The sequence below is a fragment of the Ailuropoda melanoleuca genome, chromosome 2 (genome assembly GCF_002007445.2).
Source record: "Ailuropoda melanoleuca isolate Jingjing chromosome 2, ASM200744v2, whole genome shotgun sequence".
NCBI classification, from domain to species: Eukaryota; Metazoa; Chordata; class Mammalia; order Carnivora; family Ursidae; genus Ailuropoda; species Ailuropoda melanoleuca.
In genome coordinates this window covers 49085907-49110407 of record NC_048219.1, presented here as the reverse complement: position 1 = coordinate 49110407, position 24501 = coordinate 49085907, and the positions used below count along the sequence as shown (strand labels likewise).

The 24501-nt window shown below is 46.7% G+C and overlaps 1 protein-coding gene across 1 annotated transcript in view; it reads right to left on the bottom strand.

The window, feature by feature from the left end:
* The window catches only part of ST6GALNAC5 (ST6 N-acetylgalactosaminide alpha-2,6-sialyltransferase 5), a 184982-nt gene that overhangs the window by 10044 nt on the left and 150437 nt on the right, over positions 1-24501 (bottom strand). The window contains exons 3-4 of the mRNA XM_034653716.1: positions 13734-14143; positions 7576-7683 (exon numbers count right to left, since the gene is read on the bottom strand). Of these exons, the coding sequence (XP_034509607.1) occupies positions 7576-7683; positions 13734-14143 (518 nt within the window). The remainder of the gene's footprint in view (positions 1-7575; positions 7684-13733; positions 14144-24501) is intronic.

Genomic DNA, 24501 nt, shown 5'->3' with positions numbered 1-24501 from the left:
TCTATCACGTCCTGGTCAGGGGAGTGAGGGAGCGTAAGGTCAGTCTCCCTGCTCCATCTGACGGGTGAGCCACTGGCAGGCGGGTGGAGTCCAGCGCTTGGCTGTAAGCATGCAGCCTCACTCGTGGACCGTCCCGGCTGCTGGACTTCATTTACGCTTTCAGCCCCAAATGGAGCCCTCAGCACTTGACATGATTGAATCCTCACAAGGCCCCCATGACAGAGGTACTGTGCTCACCCCTATTTTATAGATGACAAAACTCATGCATAGAAAAATGGAAGAAGTTTCAGGGCTCAGATTTGGACCAAAGTGGTACCCCTAAGAGCGAAGCTCTGTATCTTGGAAAAAATTCTGCTCTACCAGGTGGGTTTCTGCACCAGTGGCCCCTGCTGGAACCTGGTTTGGAACCACTCTGTCCTTGCTGCATTCTCCCGAGCACCTGCGGACAGAGGCGCCCCGTGCTCGGTGGACACTGTGCAGCCAGTTGGCGCAAGCAGCAGAGGGCTTGTGCTCATTGACAACTATACTCACTAATATTAATGGTAACAGGAGTTTGTCATGTTCCATTTGTGAATCCCCTAAAGCTAAGCTGCACAACTAGGAGAAGCATAACGTTACAAGCATGGAAGAATCCTTCCAATTCTGGATATGATCTGGGTTGACCCTGATCCTTTAGTTGGGGCTGAACTATACACAAGGCTACAGATGTCCCAGGAAAGGAATGCTGGCTTTGCCTCTCTCTAGAGCTCTCACTCTCTAAACATGCTTCTGTTCTTGGCATGGTACCCAGCATCTAGTAGGTAGTCAGGAAATGCTTGAGGAATAGAGCTGAATCAACAGCCGTCAAGTGTCTAGGGTGTTCTGAAATTGGGTTGCACTGGGGGCCTTTAGGGATACTCTGTAGCATTCAGAAGAAAATGTTCCTAGAGCAGTCCTTCCTACACATCTGCATCAGCCTGGTGGGACCTGCTGAGTCACCTTTACTCTGTTGCCTCGATTTCTACAGCTTCTTTTGGAAGTAAAACAGCTGTACACCTTGGAAGCCAGTAGACTCATGCTGGTGACTCTGGGACAGACAGCACCAAGGGCCTGCAGCTGTCCACACTTTATGGGGCAAAGAGCTTGGAGTGAATCATCTGAACCCCGCCACTCACCGTCCATGACTCAGGCAACCCCGGTGGTGTTACAAGATCTCTTGATCAATGGTACTGACAGGAGAGGAAGGTGATGAAAACACCCCAGGACCGCTAAGAGTGGGTCAGATTATGGCAAAGATGGAGGAAGGAAGTCATGGCCAAGAGAATTGTCTGGGAAAAAATACAATAATATATTTGAAGTCTACTTCATAAAATGTGAACCTCCTGGGTGCATTACCATTCCCTACCTGTCCTCTGTAAGCAACTGATTCTACACGGTGGACTATCGCCAACTAGGAACTTTCCCTGTTACGCTGGCAGCTTTATTAATGTTCGCTAGCTAATAATTCTAGCAGAATCAACTCTCTGATATTCATGATACCTTTGAGATGTCCTTCACATTATGGATGAGATATTAATTTAGTTCCATGACAGTGATCACTCTGAGTCATTACTCTGCTAATTAATACTCAAGAAATGATGGGTGACAGAGAGTTGTAAACTTGGTAATGTGTTAAGTATGACCACAAATAGGATTATTAGGTAGAATTTAAATGCTTGGCCCATTATTATCACAAATAATTTACAGTGGAAAATGAGATTAAAAATACTCACCATAACTTACTTTGGAAGGCAATGATAACAGATTTTTTTCATTGAAATTTATAGTCCATCTAGAGAGAATGGATTTGGCTTCCTGTATGGATATGGCATGACTTAAGGGTCTACTGTCCACACAATAATATATTTTGAGGCTGTCTCTGGTGCAGTGTGGCATTAATTTCCCCCAGCTTTCAGAATACTGATGAGCCTGGAGTCCAGTGATAGAGGCAGGATGGAGACTAACTGCCTGATGCCCGAGCCCGTCTGTGAAGACCCAGTGCTCGCTCTAGCTGAGAAAGACAAAACAGGTGGCTGCCACTGTCTTTCTAGAACCCTTGAGATTTGAATCTGCTTGGGATAAATATAGAATCAGTTTCTTTCTTTCTTTTTTTTAATGAGAAAGTACTTACACTTTATTTTATTTTTTATTTTATTATTTTATTTTATTTTAGTTATTATGTTAGTCACCATACAGTACATCATTAGTTTTTGATGTAGTGTTCCATGTTTCTTAAACACTACCAAGGAAAGGAGTGTTTTCCTTTATTCATGGGGTCAATCAATACTGACTACATACTATGTGCCAGACACAATAACAGGTACTAAAGACACAGATGTGGCCTGAGTACTGACCCCTCCTCTTGACTAGATTACAGGCAAATAAAGGATCTGGACAAGTCCATCTGTGAGGTGGGGGAGGGGAGGGGTTGGCAGAAGGCCCAGTGGGGGCACAGGTAGGGTCTGACTCAGATAGGAGATGAGGAAAAGCTTGTAGGAGGAGGGCCTGCTGCATGTGAGACCATGGAGTGAGGTCCTGGAGACCACTAGCTCTGTCACTTCCCTGCTCTGTGACCCTGGGCAGCTGTTTCAGGGCTTTAAGCTTCACATGTGAAATGATGATGAGAATAATGTTTATCTCATGGGATTATCATAGAGCTTCGATGAAATGGTGCATGTATTCATACTAAGGGCAGGGCCAGTGTGTGGCATGTCCAGACAAATATTAGCCATTAATATTATGGTAAAGAATGAGGAGTGATCAGCTGGGTTAAGAAGGAAGGGGATGGAAATTCCAAACCAGGGGCAAAAGGCCAGATGCCTACAGGGTGAGTTCCTTTATAAGTTTTCCCTATGGCAAAAAGAAGCCTGTGTGAGGGGAAGAGGAGACTAGAGCAGATGCAGAAGCCGGGTCTGGAGGGCTGTGTGCCAAGCGAGGAGGTAGGAACTCGGTTCTAAAAGCTTTGGGGAGCTCCTGAGGTGTTGAGCCGACAGAGTCAGATGTGGTTTATCCAGCAGCTCTGTGGTGTCCGGAGAGGAAAGAGACCAGAGTTGGGGAAAGCAGGCAGGAGCTACCACGGCACCAAATTACAGAGGACAGGGTTTCGTACTAGTCAGGTGACTTTCACTCTGTTAGATTCGGCCAGGTTTTGAGGAACGCATCCATCGTCTGCGCCCATGGCCATTTATATGTCTGCTGCTCCCATCTGTGGTTTTAAATATGAATGTGGGGCTGTTGTTCTTCCTGAGGAGTCCATGTGCTTAATAGTTTAGGGGCTGCTAGAAGTTTTCTTGCCAAAGAGTGACTCCTGGAAGTAACTCAGCCCTTTGGGTGGAGGGGTAGGGAGGCCAGACCTCCAGGAGAGCTGGATGGAAAGTGGGAGCTCTAGGCTTGCAGGGGCAAACCTATCCACCTTTCTCTTGGGAACCGGTCACTCACGGATTGCTTAGCTGTTTGCTCCCCCACAGTATATTTAGTCCCTTACTCCCTTGCCTCCTCTGTCCCCTCTGTCATCCCATGCATATAGCAGTTGACATTCACTTTGGGTCACTGCCACCTTAGGCAGACAGAGATGACTGCAGAAGTAGCCCAGGGTTTGGTCTCTCTGTGCCTTGGTTTCCCCAGCAATAAGAAGGCAACAATTAGATGGGAAAGGTGTGTGACGTCTGACTCAGACTGGAGAGCAGCAGGACTGTAGCTTACACCAGAGGTCGTCAGAGTTCTTGCTTGCCGCGCAATCTTGCGTTGGAGAAGAGCCCCGCTGTAAAACAGATAGAAGTGGGTCTGCTCTTGATGGAGTGGGGATGGGAGGGCCCAATCTTCGCTCTGTCTTGGCTCCTTACCCCTGTTCCCCCGGTAGGGACAGAGCAATGCGAGGACCCCTTCAAGTCTGGCAGAAAAGCAGAGGTGGATGTTTGAGTAAAGCTCCGGGTCAGGTGTGACTGAGAGACAAACAGGTTTTCTCCCACAGGCACCTTCTGAGCCTTCTGTCCCTTTTGACTGAACTGTGTCCAAGTGACACTCGGGAGACCGAAGGCAGAGACCCTGTCTTACTCATCTCTGATTACGTCCTCTGTACCCAGCACGAGTTCAGTTGAGGGAATGAAGTCTCTGTGGTTCATCTAGCAAATAACTCCTTTTGAGGGTACTAGTTGCGTCTTAAAGTCTGAAAAAGTTAATTTACCAAAAATCAGTAGTCGGCTCTCTTTTTGCCTGCTGAATTCTGGCCCCGTGTGCCTAACTCTTCAGTCCAGTGAGAAACTGGGGGCGTTAAGGAAGCAACAGAATGGACAGGTTCACTCGAGCCACCCCATGCGATGTCCTGTAGGAGCTGGAGGCCACGTGCAGCCGGGGAAGAAAAGTAGCATCCCGTTCATACAGGAGGCCATGCATGTCCTTCCCTTTCTAGCAACCAGGCTCTTCTCACCACCTAGCCATCATTTGTTCGTGCTCGCTGGACATCTCCTTAAAATGTGCTAATGGGCATCCACACTTGCAGATGAGCGCGTCCCTTGACCTGATAAATTTGTGCGCGCTTAACATACAGCAGGGGTGTGCCAAGGCTTCCTCATTTATTATCTCGTCAGATTATCATATAAACCCTTCAGGTAAGTACTGTTGTCTTCACCATCTTACAGATACGGAAGCTAAAGCTTCAGAAATAGTAAGTAACTTGCCCAAGATGACTAAGGTCAATAAAGTCAAATAAATTTCTCAAAGTCACATAGCTTCTGAGAAGCAGAAATGATTATTTTCTCACCCATGTGAACACCCTTTCATTATAGCACTAAGGGGAGAGTAGGGACTTGCTATGTACGAAGCATCTGCTGTCGACGAGGAAGATAAACTTCTGTGGTCCTGTGTACCAGATCTCCAACAGCGAACCGAACACAGGAAAATCGCGGGCCCTGGAGAGTTTATGTGCCGGCAGACTCAACCAGCCTGAGCTCTGCCACCTCCCAGAATCTTCCCCACCATTTTTGGGTCTTGGTGATATCTTACCTTCTTAAGTCCTGGAGTTCAGGACACATGGACCCTGCTTGGCCCTTATAGTTCTCAACTTCTTCCAAAATAAAAACAAAAGGGGGAAGGCTGGACGAGTAGCAGGACTGGCTTATAAGTTGCTTTTCCATTCTCTGGTGGTAGATTCTGTTTTCGAGTGTCATTTGACTCCAAGAGGCTGTGTTGTGTTTATTACATTTTCATGTGGATAAGGCTTACTGTGAGTTTCTAGAAAGCAAGAGCTTGTCCTATTCTTTGAACCCCAGAAGTTCTTGGTACCTTTTGGGGCAACTCTCAAGTACTTAGGAAGACATTAATAACTATTTTGTATGTCTTATAATATCATATTCATGTATTAGTAATATTCATAATACTAATAGTCTTTCCTGAGGACTAACTGTGTGTGGGACACTGTGTCAGACATTCTACCATCCATGATCTCATTCAATCCTCACCATGACGGGCTTGCATTTCTGACTGTTTTCTTATTATCATCTTGCAGATGAGGGAAGCAGGGCTCAAGGTCACCCGGTTTCTAACTGGGTGGTTCAGCTAACCTGTCCTAGAAACAAAGATTAAAGGAAGTTGGGAGTCAGTGTGTGCCACTCCTGGTTCTTCCCTTCTTAGGCTCCCTGCACAGATGCTCTCTCCAGCCTAAACGCGTCTGCCGCACGACACCCGGCACACTTCTCCACTTGCTGTGACAGCACGCAGAGAACAGGGACCCTCCTGAGGAATTCTTGGAGAAAGCATGCTGTGAGAGCAACCGCAGAACCTTCGGGATGGTGGCTGGGGAACAGAGCGCCTGAGCCAGTGGCAACATAAGGTACGCCAGCAGTCTCTGGACTCCCTCGTTAGTGCCATTCCCAAAGCTGTTTCCCTCCTACGGATGTGAAGTCGTGATGAACTAACTCAGAGTAAGAGAAATGACAGGTTAACTTGCCTTTCATTTGTTTTCCATAATAAATGGAATATTTCCTTGAACACTCTAAGTCGTTAACATTTCAATTTATTCATGCTCTTTCTCTCCGGTGTCCTAATGGCAATATTACATAATTATACCTGCCATACAGCTATCAAATTTGACGGCTCTTTGCGTGCCCATAAGCACCTGCTCCCACTGCCTTTGTTAGCCTGTTGGGTTGAGGAGACAGTTTGCTTTTTTTTAATACTACCCCACCTCCTTTCTGCACATGGATTGCTAAATAAGGAAACAAGGCCAGTGAGTTAAGTGACGAGGGACTGGGTGGAGATGCAAGCTAACTCTTGCCATGTAACGAGGTGCTGTTCCAAGCAGTTTATGTGTATTAACTTATTTAATCCACCGATGACCCCATGGCCGAGTCTTATTAGTATCATCACATCCACTTCTAATGAGGAGGAAGCCGAGCCACAGAGAGACTGAACAACTAGCTCGAGGTCACACTCGGTCAGGACGTGGCCCGGCCAGGCTCTGAACCCGTGCAGTCTGACTCCAGAATGCACAGCCCTCCTTGCACATCATGTCCCTCCTGGGGACCAGTGAGTCTAGGTGACTGTCAAAGGCCTCGTCTGTCCAACCTTCTCCTCTGGGCCCTGACTCTCACCTACAAACTGGTACTGCTGCTGTGTTGGGTCTTTGGGTTAAAAAGAGTGGGAGAAAAGTGGCAAAGTGGTAAATCAGCATGATTAAGACCTCTCGTCCTTGCATCCAACCTCTGAACTGCAGATTTTGTGTAAAAGGCCCGTGGCCTTCAAGAAGTTGTCAGGTTTCAAACACACGAAGGTATAAGCAAGCATACATTTTAATGAGCAAGTTCAAAATGCCCCCACCCTAGGTTTCGCCATTTGAAGATCAGGATGAAGGCCATACGCAGGTCATCAGGCATTCCTGAAAAGTAGGACACTTTCTGAACGTACTGGCATCGCTACTTTCAATCACGGGTGAATTTTCAATCAGGCTTCCACAAATCAGGCCCTGAGGTTTTCCCAGTGCGTCCGTGGGTTCACACCCAACGCTGGCCTGGCACATGCCAGGAGGGAACTTAAGGGAGCAGCAGAGACGTGTACGTTCCCTTTAAGTGGTACATCAAAATAATTACGTCTGTGCTTTTGGCCTTAGAAGCACAAACCACGGCTACTGATGTGGTGAGGAAAAGAGGCTCAGAGCAATATTTTAATTTTAGAAAACAGGCCTTACTGTCAAAGAAATTGCCCTCTTTAATTCATTAAAAATTACCACATTCCTTTCAAATGAGAATAAAACTAATATTCCTTAATGCTTGCTCATCATTAATGTTATGCCAATTATTGCATTACTTTTGGTTGATAAATATTCAGAGGATAAATGAAGCCCACAAGATGGATTAATTCTCCAGCAGTACAAACAAAAACTTTCAATATTTTATATCACATAATTAAATGCTGTTTGTTGTTTCTAGAACCAGAACTTGGGACGTGTTAATTAATTGCTTCGAGAAGGCAGTTAGACATGTTTCATGGTTGATATTTGGAATCAGATATTTATAAACCCTGCACGACACTGCTGATGAATTACATTTGCAGAATAAATCCTACCTGCAGAAGTCTGGGGGCACCATGCCATAAACATTGATCCTGTCACAGAGCTCCAGGGCAATTGTCATTGTGAACCAGCCAGTGCTGAGCCAAGTGTTAGAGATCTTCCTGGAAGGAACAACAGTGAAGTCCGCAAGCTGGTAAAGTAATCATCATAACCATTACCATCTTAAATCCTTTTGGGAGCAAGGCCGACAATTAACACGCTCTCTCTATCCAGTTGGTAAATAGCTGAAACTTGACCAAGTAGCAATCTCTTACCAACAGCATCATGTTCCACGGTACGATGAGAAATGACAGTCATGTTCTGCCATGGTGGATTGTGACATGAAAGGATGCTCAGGCGACTTTTACATCACCAAGGATGATGACCAATGTTTCAGGATTTAAATGCGTATGACCACAGCCCAATTTCTTAAAAGATGACAATCCCCATGTGTCAACTCTTTCTTTATTAACTAGAATACTTGACTAATTAGAAATATCCTTGTTCCCCAGGCAGGCTAAAAAATGAAGAGTTTATTAAATATGTATAAATACACAGATGTGTCTATGTATTGGTTGATATCTACTGATCGATCAAACAATCTTAGAGTAAAAGCTTGCCTTCAATTAGACTAATTAACACTGACAACTTGATTGGATGTGTCTTTCTTTGGGAAGAGTACGGTCATTTGGGAAGGGGCTAATTACTAGAGGAGAAGGACCACAGGAACGCTTACGCTTAATTGAGTATTTGCTTTGTTTTACTTCAGGATACCCAGAGCCCTCTAAAACTTCTTTCTATTAGGAGACCAAATTGACAAACTTGAAGGAATGAATCTGTGCGTTCCTAAGTTCATTCATTTGCCCATTCAAACATCTGTACTGAGTTCCAGCCATGTATGTGCCAAGCCTCAGGATAACTGTGGAGACGTAACATCAAGGTCTAATTTGACCCTGTGAGAATGACTCGGTCTACCATGCTTTGCTGCTGTGGATATTAATTTCAATTCTTAGGGGGTTGCCGCTTTTGCTTTTTTTTCTCAGTGCTTATGGCATGCCTCATTAGCCAGTTTCAAACACCTTATCCCCAAGGTCAGACTGTCTGACTTTGCCCGGCCATAGCACCATATGTGATGTGAATACCAGAGATGCTGAAAAGCTTTTCTGCTTGTGCTGTGTAGCACCCTTCTTTGAGAAGGAAGAAGGCTTTTTGTGAATCTGTTTGCATTATTTCCATTTTACATATGAACCCCGAAAAGCAAAGAAGCACAATAAGGGGTCCTTTATTTTGTCAACTACCTGGCAGGAATGGGTGATGTAGTCATGCCTGAGTTCATGGTTTCCACTTTGTAGTCCTTAATCCCTTTACTCATTTTAGCTTTCCATTCCATTGTCTCCTGACCCTGGACTAGCCCAGGAAGTACATTTTAAAAGCTCCTAAAGATGGGAACACCATGGTTTTGGATGTTGGCTGTCCTATCACTGGCCCAGCTGAATGACCCGACGTGGGTTATCGCTTATCTCTGAGCCTGGATTTCCCATCTATAACGCAGGGCTGGGAAGCTCTTTCTTCCTGGGCTGCGCTGAGGGCTAAAGGAGAGAACGCCATAAAGAGAATCTAATATGGTGTGTTGATACATCAAGACCCCTTCTTCCTTTCTTGGTGGCCAGACTCGAGCAAATGAAGCAAATAATTCAGCCATTACTTTAAGTGTTTTTTTTAGCATCCTGAAGAAACTGATATCCTTCCAATACTCTGCTGTTGGCTCGGGTGTGGGATCCACCATCAATCACCAGGGCAGTAAGTACAAAATTCTGGAGCCTCCAGCCTACAGAGCTATGAACAATCCTCTTCTTTCTCACCAAGGCTGTGTATTCATAAGAACTCTGGGACTTAGGAAGCCTGGGTAGCTCAGTCACTTGAGCAACTAACTCTTGATTTTGGCTCAGGTTGTGATCTCAGGGTTGTGAGATCGAGCCCTGTGATGTGCTCTGTGTTGGCCGTGAGCCTACTTGGGATTCTCTCTCTCCCTCCCCATGCCTCTCTCTAAAAAAAAAAACCAAAAACAAAAACAAAAACTCTGGGACTGAAGGACAATGTAGGGCAGAGCAGAGCCAGCTGACTGGGGAAGGGAAAGGGGAAGGAGAAGGGGAGCAGGTCTTTTGCCTCAAGTTAGATTCTGTCCTCACCTCTGGGGCCGTGACAGTGCAATGGCCAGCTGTTCTAGACTCACACTGGGTCAGTGATAACTGGCAGCTTGGGTGGCGGAAGAGACTGTGTCCCTATGCTTTAAGAGTTGTCAGAAGCACCAAGAGGGCTCTCCCAGTGGCAGAAACTCCCTGTTACCGTGGCTTTCTTTTGCGAGATACAGTAGAGATCGTAAGGCACAGCCAGAAATACAAGAGGGTGTGGCTCTATAGAAGGTTTCATGGGGAAGATGGGGGAGAATGCACAGCGAAGGACAAAAGAAACTCAAGTGAAGAGTTCTCTAAAGTGCCACTTACAATTCCCTGGACTCCAGAAGTAATAGCCTTTTGGGATCACGTGCTATCAAAATGCAACTGCTTTGTGCCATCTTTCTAAAAAGATTTGAACTCTTCTTCCAACAAAGGAATATCTACTGTTTTTACACTTAATCAGCTATAATGAAGGAATATGAAGAGCTGTCATGTGCTTATTAGGGAAAATTATCAGATATTCTTTTATATGATGAAGTAACATACTGAGCTGATAATTCTATAGTGCACACTAAATTACAATTAAAGGCCTTTCTGCTCCACCAGAATCTCATTTATAATCTCTATGGAAATATTCTTCCTGCAGTTATTTCATTTATGCTTCCTTTATCTAATTACTATAATATTGGTTCTGAATCATATTTTCCTAATATACCCTTATTCAATTATAAAGTTATTTTCAAGTACAGTTACTTTCTAATATCAAAGAATACCACTTGGCCATCTCTGTCATTTGTCATGCTTCTTAATTGCAGATTCTTCCTGAGCCATTTCTCCCCCACCAATTTTAAGTAGAGTGAAATGTCTATAAATCAAAATCTATTGGAATTATCCTGTTTTTTTTCCCCCAAAATCATAGCCTGAAATGAGTGTCCTGATCATGAGACGTACAAAATTAAGACATTCCACACTTTGTGTACCTGTAATACATCTTCCTGTTCGGCTGGGTTTCAAGAAAAGTATACAGGGAAGAAATACTCTTGGAGCCCCAAATGTTTTGTTTTAATTTTCAGAAACACGTTTGTTCTAAAGGGCTATTTCTGACTTGGTTCTTTCATCTTGGAGTAGCCAAGTTAAGAATATGGACACATGAGAATATTGAGTCAATACAATATTAGCCTTTTTAAGACAGTTTCCTAAAGGTAAGAGGCACAAAGATTCCAGAAGTGACAATGTAGTTTGGCACCCGACAAATCTCTAAGTCCGATTCCCCTGAAAAGGGACTCTATGGATCCTTGTAGATGAATGTCTGCACGTGAGAGGCCCAGTAGCCACTCCACAAAGACTTGGTTTCCTCTACCAGCTGGGTCCACCAGGGAGACAGACCCACTGAACAGTTTTCACTGGTCAGAATTTAATAAGCTTAGAGAACAGGATATGTCTCCATGTGAGTGTGTTTCCTAAAGCTCTAAGTGACCAAAGGGTGGAATGACAGGTCTCCAAGTTATCAACTTAAGATAATCCCATAAAAAGATCCAGAGAAATGTGTAGTTATCTTAAATATCTTAGACAGCAGCAGTGTTTCAGGAATTCTTAAATTTAGCAAACAACCATTAAACTAAAAAGAGGGAAAGTGTTTTCTATTGAAGAGTGTTGCTACTTATTTCAAATTTTCCAAACAGCAAAAATGAAACTGTAAATAACTCCTCTCATTCTTCTTCCCTTATAAAATGCTCTGCTGGTTAAATAACTCATTCAAATGAGTGACAGTCTCTTTGGTTTGTGGTTTCTACAGGGCAGTCAGTAATTGGATTTCATGATGACCAGGACCCCCTGTGTGATCTACTGGTTGGGCTAACCACGGGGTCTCCTGGGCCTCTAGGGAAGGAGGCCACAGGGCCAGCAGCCAGCTCTCCCCCGCTTTTGTCCACCAGATGCCACACTCACCCTGTCCTGGACCTGCTCTCAAATGATCACAAGGTTTCCAGAACTTAAAAAGGAAGGTCTTCCACACAAAGAAGTTGGGGCAAAGCTTTTTTCTTTTTCTAAGACCCTGTTCTCTGATAATGAGCTGCCCAACTTAGCCTAACCATGGATTTAGTACTTGATGTTCTCGTTTCGCTGACCATGTCTCTTTAGTTTTAAGAAATCAACCCTGCAGCAGTGTTTGTAAGGGGAGGGAGTAAATTACATCATTAAATGTATATTAAAGATAAAATTACATATTTTAGAATTAAGGAAACAAATTTAATCATAAGACAGTCCTATGAGCCTAGTCACTATGCCTTTTACTCATGTGAGGTCACTGCAAGGTTAGATAACTTGTCCGAGGCCACACAGCTAGCAAAGGATAGAGTCAGAATTCCAGCCTCGAGCTGTATATTTAGACTACACTGCACCTCACCTTTTGATACCTAGCCGTCCTTTCTTTTTCACCTAGATTGGGCCAGCTGTCCTTTCTTTTTCACCTAGATTGGCCTTTCGTCTTGGCCTCATCAAGGGCCACTCCCCTGACTGCAGCCAGAGGGGACTTTTTTCCAACCCCTGGAATGTTCTCTCACCTCCGAACCTTTGTACCCATACAGAGGTTTCCCTCCCCTTCCCAGCTTCTTCTTTACCTGGATAAATACTTATTGGCCCAGGTTTCAGCTTCACTACATCCTTTTGAGAAAGCCTTTTCCTCATTCCCTCATCTCCTAAACCAGTGTTTTTCAAAATATTTTGACCTATAACAAGAAATACATTTTACATCATGACTGAGCATATATACATACGTGTGTGCATGGCTTTCATTTCATTTTATTTTTTAAAGTGTGTAATTCAGGGGCACCTGGCCAGCTAAGTTGGAAGAGCACGCAACTCTTGATCTCGGGGTTGTGAGTTCGAGCCCCATGTGGGGTGTAGAGATAAAAAAATAAATAGGAGCACCTGGGTGGCTCAGTCGGTTGAGCAACTGACTCTTGGTTTCAGCTCAGGTCATGATCTCAGGGTCCTGAGAATAAGCCCTGTGTCAGGCTCCATGCTAATAAGTAGGGAATCTGCTTGAGATTCTCTCCCTCTCCCCCCCCCACCCCGCCGTGTCCCTCCGGACCCCCCAAGCACACACCCGTTCTCTCTCTCAAATAAATAAATACATAAAATCTTTAAAAAAAATGAAATGTGTAATTCAGTGGTTTCTTCTTTTGTATATTCACAGGGTTGTGCAACCATCACCACTATCTAATTCCAGAACATTTTCATTACCTCAAAAAACCTTGCATGTGTATTTTTATATGGAATGAATGCTGATATTGTTCTATTCCATTCCATTTCATTCCATTCTATTCCACTACATTAAGAAAAATCTTACAGTGACTCACTACATTGATTTCGTGTCCCGTTACTGAGCTGTCACGGATAGTTTGGAAAACCTTGCCCTGGACTATGGTGGGTCTCTCTGTCCTGCATGTCACAGCACCAATTTCTTTCCCTTGCGTGACGCTTAGCACTTGGTGAATACGTGCCCACCTGGTCAAACTTTATATTCCAGGAAGGGAGGGCCTACCTCTGTCTTGTTTTGCACTCTATCCCCAGAGCCTGCGGCAGCGAAGGGATCGTTACTCAGTAAATAACCGTGAACTGCCGACATGTTTGCTTCGAAAGGGAAAAAGAAACCCCAGAGCCTCCTTGTGGTCAGTTCCACAGATGATCTAAGTAAAGATTATCTTACACTTTACCCGGGTAAGCCCGCAGCTGTGTAGTCTGCTCCTCCAAAACAGGGACTTGGCCTCGCATTAGCCATACAGTGTCTCAGTGCTTCATTCGCTTTGCCTTATAAACTCAGTTTGAGCGGTAGGGTGGCCAGGACCCCCTCCAGACTGGCTCGATCAAGGGCATGCGCAGTGGGGCCCCAGGAGAAAGCCTCGGCCAAAGTTTTGCTCTAGGTGAATGGGCCAGCGCGGACGTGTCGTCGCCCTCCCTGCGGCCCTCCCCCTCCCCAGCCCGCGCCCCCCTACCTGTCTTTGCCAGTCTCCTGCTTGAAGAGCTCATCGAACTGCAGCATCTTGTGGCGGGTGGTCATGAAGGCCTTCAGCCGCGGCAGCACCTGGCTCAGGAGCTGCAGGTTGTTGTAGACCTGGCCCTTGCCGTCCCTCCGCATGTAGCTGCTGGGGCCCCAGAAGATGAACACGGTGCCCTGGCTCACGTTGAGCAGGTCGTGGCGGTTGCGGAGGATTCTCTGGATGCTGGAATGCGCGATGACCCGCAGGCTGGTGCGGTTGCCCACGTCACGCCCGTAGCCGCGCGTGGGGGCGTCGTTCATGCGGATGACGCACTCCGTCTGGTCTATTTGGGGGCCTTGCCGGCTGTGCAGCAGGTGTCCAGAGCTGGTCACCAGGGCGCAGTCCCTGCAGTGCATTTTCAGGGGCTAGAAGGCAGACGGAGAAGGGCGCCATCAGCAGGTCACCCTCACTTGGCCCCAGCGGGTCATTTCGCTGCCTCAGCAGGCTGCCAGTCTCCCCCCTCCCCCGCCAGCATCTATCCCTTCTGCTGTGACCTCATCAACCCTTCCTTATATTCTCTCCCAAATCGATGACAGGCAGCATATGCCAAGACCGCAAGGGGGCTTGCACTGACCTGTCAAACACCGGGCCCTGGGCTTTACTGATACTAAATAATCAAATCCCCATCCCAACCGGCGAGATTGCTGTCACTGCCATTTTACAGGTGGGAGTTCTCAGGCTTGGAGATGGTAAGAAATCTGCCCAAGGATGCTTAACTAGCAAGTAATGAAGTCATGCTTTCAAACTGAGGTCTTATTGAATCCAAAGTTACCCCCAAATGAAGTAAAGACTACACTACCGTTTGCTGTGACACGAGCTTGGAAGCTCTTAACTCACCTTATTCAAAGTTACGCACGTATCAATATTCTTGGATGCTGTACAAATATGTTTATCCTAAATAAACATCGTCTAAGAATCACACGGGGGAAGACATGCATGTTGTAATCAGATGCCATAATTTTGAAATGACAACAAGGATAGTTTCTCCCAGTTTAAGTGGGGAGGGAGTGAGACTGAGTTGGTCCATCTTAAAAAAAAAAAAAAAAAAAAAAAAAACCCCCAAGCTCAGAGCCACCGACCTCAGCCAGTGAACACCTGCCCTGTAGAAGCCCACCAGCTCCAAGGACAGTGGCTCCAAGGACAGTGCTCCTTTCAACACCTTGAACCAACACCTTGAACCAACATCTTGAACAGTGGCTCCAAGGACAGTGCTCCTTTCAACACCTTGAACCAATGATTTGCTTTCTGAACACCTATGTTCCCACACATTAAACATTCTCCTGTTCACATTTAATGATAAATATCTCTTAGTTGCTGTTTGAAGATAATGTAATTAGGGCTTTAGGCCAAGGCCAGCAAGTGCACAAGAAAACGACCATCAAGAATGGTCTGAAGGAAAGCTGCATTGTTACACGTGCCCCAGAGCCTCTGCCCTTCCTCCCTGTGAACGCTGAACGGGGCACAGGGGTTCCCTGCATGCTCTTGGGAAGTCAGATCCAGTTCAGGGCTTCTAGTTACTCTGGGACTTTCCTGCACCATAATAGCTCTGCCTTCAGAGGCAGACAAGGGCACCTGAGGACAGCCACCTTCCCTCACTGCACAGTCACCGAGGGCGCCAGCTCCGGGGCCTTACACCACGGGTCCAGCCTTGTCTCCGTTACCTATTAGCTGTGGGACCTTGGCAAGCCACTGACCTGTGAGAATCTCAGGTTTCTCATCAACAAACGAGGATAATGAATGCCTCATTCTATCTTCGTAGAATGAAAATGCACACAGTATTAGACCGGGCCATTTGAAATTGCCAGTATTTGAAAAATAGCAATTGCAGGGGGTTGAACCCAGATCCTGACACAGGCGCTGGCGCGGCGATCATGGGGTAATGATGACTGTTACTGGGATTACCTGTCGGAGTGGAGTGATTGCAGGCACTCAGTAAGTCAGTACTGATCACTTCGGGTTGATAATTGACGTATAAACTTAGGAAGTGTTGACTCTACCCTTGCAAATTCTCATCATTCATTTGACACCCAATTACTCTGAGGTGACAGGCACTACGGTGGGCAGTAAGAACGCAAATGGGATGCAAAAACAGAAACCCCTCAAAGTTTATACTTTAGTGAGGGACAGTTGGTCAGTCAAGATCTGCAGTAAGTGTGATGGGATGAGGCAGGAGACTGTGTGAAAGTGTTAGTAAAGGGGGCTGTTTAGAGCACAGCAAGGCGGGGGGTACAAAGGAAAGAGAGGGCACTTGTGCTAATTGTGATTAGATGCCTTCATGGGTCAGGCACTCTTCTGAGCTTTTTATATAATTGCACTAATTCTTCAAATAACCCCATAAGAAAGATCTTATATTGTCACCCCTATTTTACTGATGAGAATGTTGAGGGATAGAAAAGGAAGGAACTTGTTCGAGGCCATACAGTTAGGAAGTGGCAGAGCTGGAATTCAAACTCAGGAAATCAGACTGCAGAGATTAACCATCATAGCACACGGTGCTGTAGAATAAACAGAACACGTGCCATGAGATGTTTTCTTAACTCATTGCCTTCTTTTTTTCCTCTCTCAACCCCAGAAGCTCAGTGATGCTGTTTCTTTTTTCTTTTTTAATTTTATTTATTTGACAGGGATAGACACAGCGAGAGAGGGAACACAAGCAGGGGGAGTGGGAGAGGGAGAAGCAGGCTCCCCACTGAGCAAGGAGCCCAAAGTGGGACTTGATCCCAGGACCCTGAGATCACGACCTGAGCTGAAGGCAGACGCTTAATGACTGAGCCACCCAGGCGCCCCTCAGTGATGCTGTTTCTTAATCAGCAGTGTTGTTATTGATTTTAGGGCATTGGGCCAGCTGGATGCCGTAAAGTAACAAAGGTCCTGTATCCAATACGTCCCGTTAACAGTTGACCCATCCGTTTAGAGCCTTAAGTGAATGCGAGTAAAATGTACTTAAGACCAAATCTTCCTGGGACTCCTGGGTGGCTCAGTCAGTTAAGTGTCTGCCTTCAGCTCAGGTCATGATCTCAGGGTCCTGGGATCAAGTCCTTACTTCAGGCTCCTTGCTCAGTGGGGAGCCTGCTTCTCCCTCTGTCTGTGGCTCCCCCCGCTTGTGCTCTCTCGCTGACAAATAAATAAATAAAATCTTAAAAAAAAAAAGACCAAATCTTCCTTTTGAGGAATAGCCACATTCCAGAGGTATAGAAAGTGACCCCTATTCCCCTCAGGAAACTCCTGGAACCTGGAGTTGGAAGCCTTTCTGAATCTCCTGAACCAACTGCTGGGGGTGAGGGGCAATTTCATGGGCCAAAGTATGGAGGAAATACTTAGTTTTTCTTTTTCTGATTTTACCTGCACATCCCACACAGAAAGGATGAAGAGGGAAAGGTAAACGATCTGTTCAACCATGGAGTTCTTATCATGTCTTAGGCACTGAACTTGTTGATACAGATGAAAAGACCCTGTCCTTCCTCTCAAGGGGGCACACAATCTAAGGTGAATGTGCCCCCAGGTAAGCAATTACAGGACCATAGAGTAAGTGCTAGAATACAATTAGGCACCAGGGGCCATGGCACCAAAGGTGAGAGAATGTGTGAGCCTGTCTGGAGGAGCTGGAGAGGCGGGAGGACCAGGAAAGGATGGTGCGATGGAGACCAACAGATGAGATAGCTTTAAAAAAGAGGCAGTGGTCGATGGACTCACAAAACACGAGAGGACAAGTCAAACAAGACTTGGCAAGTGTTCTCTGGATTTGGTGGCGTTGGCCATGAGACTCTCAGCTGAACCAAAAGGGCAGAGCCTGAGCCAGGAGGGAAGTGGAGGCAGGAGCTTGGTGGCGAGGGCTGGTGGAGGGTGGACGGTGGAGCAGGTGGAATTGCAGGGCAGACTTAGACACTCAGGGTGACTGACCCACCTGGTTTCTTAGGAGTTATTTGGGTGTCAGCATGGAAAGTCCTACATCCTGGGAAACCTCTACTTGTGGGGAAGCCCACTAAAAAAAGTCCTGCAAGATTGACAGGTGCATCAGCAAATATCATGTTAGTCAGTGATGATTAGGGTCAGGAGACCCGGGGTCTGAGTTTTATAAGTCAGGTCCTTAACGTTCTCACCCGTAAAACAAGAAGATCAACTAGATACTTGTGGCCACATGACATTCATTCGTTCATTCATTTAAAAGACACTTACTGAGCACTCAATACACCCGTGAGGTACCGTGTAACGCAGTACATTTGTTTAATAAGGTCACTTTGTAGGATTTCATTCCATTGGACCCTAAGGCCATTGGAACCTGCTTTTTCTCATCAGACTCACCTCGAATTATCATCTGAATTTTCTAGTGTGACTGATAATTACAAGACATTGTGCCTATTTTTACTGGGAAAAACATTCTGAAGAAAAGTCCCCGCATCTCTCCCCCCCATAATGAATTATTCCGCTGCAATTCTCAGAGCACAGGCTGGTTGACAAGTGAACCCTGTGTTGCCTATGGAAATTGCAGTGCCTTCCGTCTTCCGCCTCTGTGCACGTGAGGCCCATGGAAGACCCTTTCAGGCAAGGCCAAGGCTCCCGCCTGTACCATACTGACCCTCTGTGATCGCTGGGCACCACACGCATACGCTGGGTCCGCCCAGTCCAGAAACCCCTCCCTCCTGATTCCCGCTCATCTGCCTGAGCCCCGAGGTATTGATTACCTCCGGCAACAACACCCACTCTGCATTGTGCAGATGCACCAAACAATGTGAAAAAGATTGAAGTCTGAATTATGCCTTAAGTGTCTTTTGGTAAGTGGTGCCAATAAAATGACAATAGCTGTTCTAAACAGAATGTTACATTTCCTGCAGCTGAGAAGAGCATGTACCAAAGGCTGAATCACTTCCAAAGGAGGAAATGAAGTCTGTTTTCTGCCTTTGGAAGGACTGACGATGTCTTGGGAGGCAGGATGACTAGAAATTACTCAAACTCCATGACCCTGTTTCTCAGGATGCATTACGGTCCTCGGAGAGAGCCATGCTTCTCCACGTCTCAGTGTGATTATAATCCTTAGTGTCTTAATGATATGGGTGGAAATATGCATGCTGGTGAGTTAGGATTCCTGATGCAGTGTTCACATATGCTTCCCTTAAGCACTCAGTTGCTGGGTTGATGAATCACTGAGCAGAGGACGGAAGGTGAACTTGCAGCTCTGCTAGCAGGCCCGGGAGGTAAAGCTCCACAGAGGACCCAAGAGCGGAAGCGGCTCCCGGGGAACTCGCTGGCTAGCCAGGCCTCCTCTCTGACTTCTTCTTCACAGTGCTCAGTCTCCTGATTCTGGGGGACAGTTTCCTTAGAGCCCCATTTAGAGAGGTAGTCCGTCCTTTGCTAAGAAACATGGGCTTCCATATGAGATCACTCCAATCTTGGTCATCTCTCTTGCTTCCTGACCCATAAGAGGCACTCAGTGAACACTGACTAGATGGGTGGATTGATAAATGAGTGAATGAGACCTAGCCGTCTGCCCTGTCCATTCTCTGAGAAAACCAACCTCCTGAGACGTAGAGAGAAGACATGATGTGGTGGCCCTAACCAGGTATTTGCCTGAAGACCCCAGCCTTCTGTACTAGATGCCATGGACAGAAAAAGGGAGGGGGTGTATAATGTGAAAGCCTCTGTCTGCAGAGAAGAAGGCTGTGGCCCTTTGCCTCAGGACAGCGTCTCCGTCCAGGGAGCCATAATGGCCAGAGCTGAAGGCACTGCTTGGAATTAATGGCTGGCTAGGAAAATGGCCCAGGACACAGCGAGGGCCATTAAGCCCAGCCAGTTATTAATCCCCAGTAAGAGCTTGATGCCAAGGTCGTTAGAGCTGTTGTGAAGTAAAAAATGCCCAGGAAAATCTACAGTGCATGGAGGCCACTGGTGCTCAGGGCTGCAGCCTGGTTAGACCCCAAAAGTATGCCGTACAGGGGCCCGTGGGAGGCTCTCTGGGGGGAGCGTGCACGGCGCAGACAGGCACACACACGGAGCTTACCATTTTATTTTTGTCCTCACTTTTGCTCTTTGTTAATGTGTAAGCATTTGTCATCATCTCGTTACCCAGGACAGTGTCCACAACTTAGTAGGGGCTCAGGAATGTTTTAGAATATTTTAGAAGGTGTGAATGAGTCTCTCCCTCCACCTACACCCCCCTCTCCCAATCAGAGAACAGGGGAGCATGACAACTTGAATCACAACTTACTCCTTTGGGCTCAGGCGACAGAAGCAATCCTTGCTTGAGAAGGCACGCTCAGGGAATCAAGGTCTGATTTCTGTCACAGCCCAGAGAGCAGGAGTAGAAGGAATTCTCCCTGTGACCCAGCTGATGCCTCCCGAGCCTTTCTTAAGAGAATAGACCAGGCCAAGTCAAATTAAACTTGACACCTAAAACGCTCAGTGATGTCCTTGCAAACATTTGCAGCATGGCAATCTCAGGCTTCACTTTTTAAAATTCTGATTTATTTGGCAGAGGGAAAGGTACCTCAGAGCATAATGTCCATTAGCTCAGTAATGAGACCAGTCTTGCTCTGGGAGCTGCTTGTTGGTCTGGAGCAAACATAAGATATATTAAATGGCTTCAGGTGTTTCAAGAATCTCTGCACTTTTCAATCTGATGTTTTCCTGTAATTACTGGGCTTTTATTAGCTGTCAATCTCAGTTCAGCCTGACATAGGTATAAGCCACTCTGATTATTTAATGTGATTCCCTAGAAAAATGTTACTCTTTCAAGCTGCTCTTGTCTCTCAGTGACAAGCCCACCCACCAGCCTTCACTGCCAAGAAGTCCTCCTCTCTCCCCCCAACCCATTTTTCATGATTTCCATCTACCGGCTGCCTTAGGATGAGAGTTCCACGGGCAGGCGGCAGTACTGAGCAGTGTTTAAATTACCGCCTTTGGAGTCCCTGGCTTGAACCTGCTTCTTCCTCTCCTTAGGTGGATAATTTTAGGATAGGTGGCTTAGTTTTTCTGAGTCCCTGTTTTTCATCTGTAGTATGAATATAGTAAAGCCATTCTCAAAGGGGAAGGTTTGCCATCTCAATTTGCATACCTTCCACCCAGTTTCTCAAGACAAAATTTAAAGCTCATTCTTGATACCTCTCTCTCTCCACCTGCTACAAAACCTCCAGCCCTATCGGATCCATCCTTGTACACGTGGCCCAAACCTACCTCTTCTCAACTGAATAGCAACACTTACCGAAATCTCAGAGATTGTTTAGGCTAATAATTTTCAAGGTGTGGTTCCCAGACCCGCAGTGACAACAAAGTCTAGGAACTTTCTAGAAATGCAAATTGAGAATGCAAATTCTCAGCATCCTAGATGCTCTGAGGCAGCGCCCAGCAATCTGTGTTTTCACAAGTCCTCCAAGTGATTTCTGATGCATCCTCGAGGTTGAGAACCCCTGGACCACACCAGGATCCTCATTTTACAGAGGAAGGAGCTGAAAGGCAAGACATTATACGATTTGCTCAAGGTCACACCCTAAAAGAGGCACCTGGGATGAACTTCAGGTCTCCTCACTCCTACGAATCTAAGAATTTCCACTATATCCATAGACTGGTCAAAGTCGCTGGGGAGTCACTGACAAGGAATCATGAAATAGTGGTGCACTGAAGCTGGACCCTACAATTGGGAGTGGTTTTGTGGGGACAGATGAGTAAGAAGGATCATTCTTTATTTGACAGGCTGCCTGCCCCGGCACCACTTGCCTGCTTATTTGGAATGAGCTGCCAGGAACAGTTCGAGAGCAGGCATACCCCACATTACAGGGAGAATGCGCACGCGGGGCTGGAGGCTGCTCTCGTCCCAGGAGGTGGGCCACAGGGGTTCTTCTCCAGCCAGCGCAGCCCTGCAAAGGTGTGGCCAGACTCAGAGACCTGCTGTGGGTTGAACTGTGCTCATCCCACGGCCCCTCGCCACGCACCCACGAAGCAATGTTGAAGTCCTACCTGTGGACGTGACCTCATTTGGAAAAAGCATTTTTGCCAACATGATAAAGAGCTAAGTCAAGAAGTGGTCGCACTGGATTAGAGCGGTCCTAGTGTCCTTGTAAGAAGAGACTCAGAGGCACAGCGACACCCAGGGAGAGCATCCGTGAGGAAGGAGGCAGAGGTCGCAGCGAGGCACGGACCGGCCCGCGGATGCTGAGGAAGCTGTAAGGTGCAAGGTACGATTCTGCCGTAGAGCTTGCGGCGAGCCAAAACCCTGATCTCGGACTTCGAGCCGCCGGAACCGTGAGAGGATCCTTTTGAGTTGTTCTAAGCCAACCAGGTTGTAGAAATTTGTTCTGGCAGCTCTGTAAACAAATACACTGCTATCTCCAGGGTCTTCGCCCTCAGCCCCCACCATGCCCCCGGCGCCCCTACCTACTGGTGCTGCTCCTGGGTCTGGCCGCTTTCACCCTACACTTCATGCCCCGCATGGCTGCAACGGTGAGAATTTTAATGCGCAGAGCACGCCACTCCCCTGCCCTACTTGAAGAGCAAACCCAAATTCTTTATCTGGTCGAGCCTTGCCCACCTTGTGGCCCTCAGCTTGAGTCACTTGCTGTTCTCAGCCCCATAGACCCCTGGGAGAGATCAGGTGCTCCTTCTTTGCCTCTAGTCTTTACTTCCCCAGTTATTCACATGCCCCGCTCCTTCTCATCTCTCAGGTCTCTGCTTGGAACTCATCTCCTCCAGAAGGCCCTCCCTGACTGCCTTCATTGGAAGGGGTCTCCCCCACTTATTATATAACAAAGATATTAACCACTAATAACACTGCAAAACGTTCGGCTGATATGCCAGGCACTGTTCTAAACACAATACATACATCACCTAAATTAATCCTGAAGCAGCCTTGAACGGCAGGTTTTGCCATGGCTCTCATTTTTACTAGACGCGGAAGTTGAGCTACACGTTTCTCACGATCCTCTTATGCACGATCCTGTTTATTTCCTCTGGTACTTACCACAGTCTCTAATGATTTACATTTTTAATTTCTTTATTGTCTGTCCCCACCACTAAAACACGAGTGCCACGAGAGCAGGGATCGTGATGTATGCATGGCACACAGCAGGCACTCAATAGATTGTTTGAGAAAGACTTGAGTGCCTTACTTTCTTGGCAAGCAGTAGATGGTTTCTCTCTGCCCAAAGAAGGTGCAGATGAGTTGTCAGAGAGACAGGCCGGTTTCCAGAGCCTGTTTCCTCTCTGCCGTGCCAGGACAAGGCCTGACAGGAGAGGATGGCTCCCCTCCCAGCCTTTCAAATAACCCCCTGCTGTGAGGGGAGTGGCTATATAGGCCCCCTGTGCTCATGAAAACAAACAAAAAGCTGCATTTTTATGAGGGTAAGGTGATATTTAATGCTGCCAGACAAACCAGATTCCACAAAACTGGCTTCTCTGGCCCCTGCTACATTTAAAAGGGTCTTCAGGTAAACACAGCATGGTCCAAATTTGATAGCTGATAGATGGTCAAAAACAAGAGAATTGGGGCGCCTGGGTGGCACAGCGGTTAGGCGTCTGCCTTTGGCTCAGGGCGTGATCCCGGCGTTACAGGATCAAGCCCCACATCAGGCCCCTCTGCTGGGAGCCTGCTTCTTCCTCTCCCACTCCCCCTGCTTGTGTTCCCTCTCTCTCTGGCTGTCTCTATCTTTGTTGAATAAAAAAAAAAAAGCAAGAGAATTATGAGAATGTGGGGGTTCCACATATACCTGAATTAAATGGAGGGGAAGAAAAGCTATGGTTTCGGTTGACCGAAGAAAAAACAATCTAACCGGATGGATCGTTAAATTTGTAGAGTTGAAGTGAAAGAGTCAGACTTGGGTTCAAATCTCAGTTAAGTCATTTATTGGTAGTTACTGCCCTACTCTGAGTCTCAATGTTCTCATCTGTAGAATGGCACAGCAGGCACCCAGTAGGGTGTAACTAGTCCGACTGTCACGGCTTGATTGTTACAGATACAAAAAGGACTCTCCTGAATAACCCACTACCCACGCAGGTTGTGTCTGTGTTGAATTTGATCTTTTCTACCCACCTGCACCTTGCTTCCCCCTGCCCCCCACCCCTGCTTCAACCCACTGTCTTCAAGGATCACCACCAGGCCTCCCACACACTTCTACTGTCCACCTATGTCAGGGAGGCCTTTCTAAAATGCACATCTAATTAAGACCTGCTTGTGCTTCTTTTCCCTTTTCATTTAGTATCCCTAAATCCTAAAATCCCTGAGTATCCTCCTGTTGCTTTGAGGACAAGGTCCTTCCAGTGGCTTACGAGACCCTCATCCCTCGCCCCATCCTTCTGTGTCCCCCACCCCCTCGTAGCTCTCCAGACTCCAGTCGCATTGATTTTGACTTTGTAGTTCCAAGTGGCGTGATTCATAAGGCTGTGCCTTGGGGCCTTTGCACTTACTTTCTCTGGAAGCCGAGCTGGCTCAACTATAAACTGGAACAATAATGTCTACCTCACCGTGTGTTTCTGTGGCTTAACTGAAATAACCACCACGTTCAAAGTCTCCCTCCCCTGCCTCCTCTCTCCCAAAACATCACATCCTCAGAGAAGCTTCCCTAAACTCCAAGACTAGCTTCGCACTCTGTTTCTCCTTTTCTAATTCTCACCATGTCGACAGTCTTGGAGTCAGTGTCTCTCTCCCCACAGTGGCAAGGTTCTTAAGAACTGGGTTCATGTCTGTGTGGGGTTTGGCTCACCGTAACATCCCCGGGACCTAATATATAGGCTTGCTCAC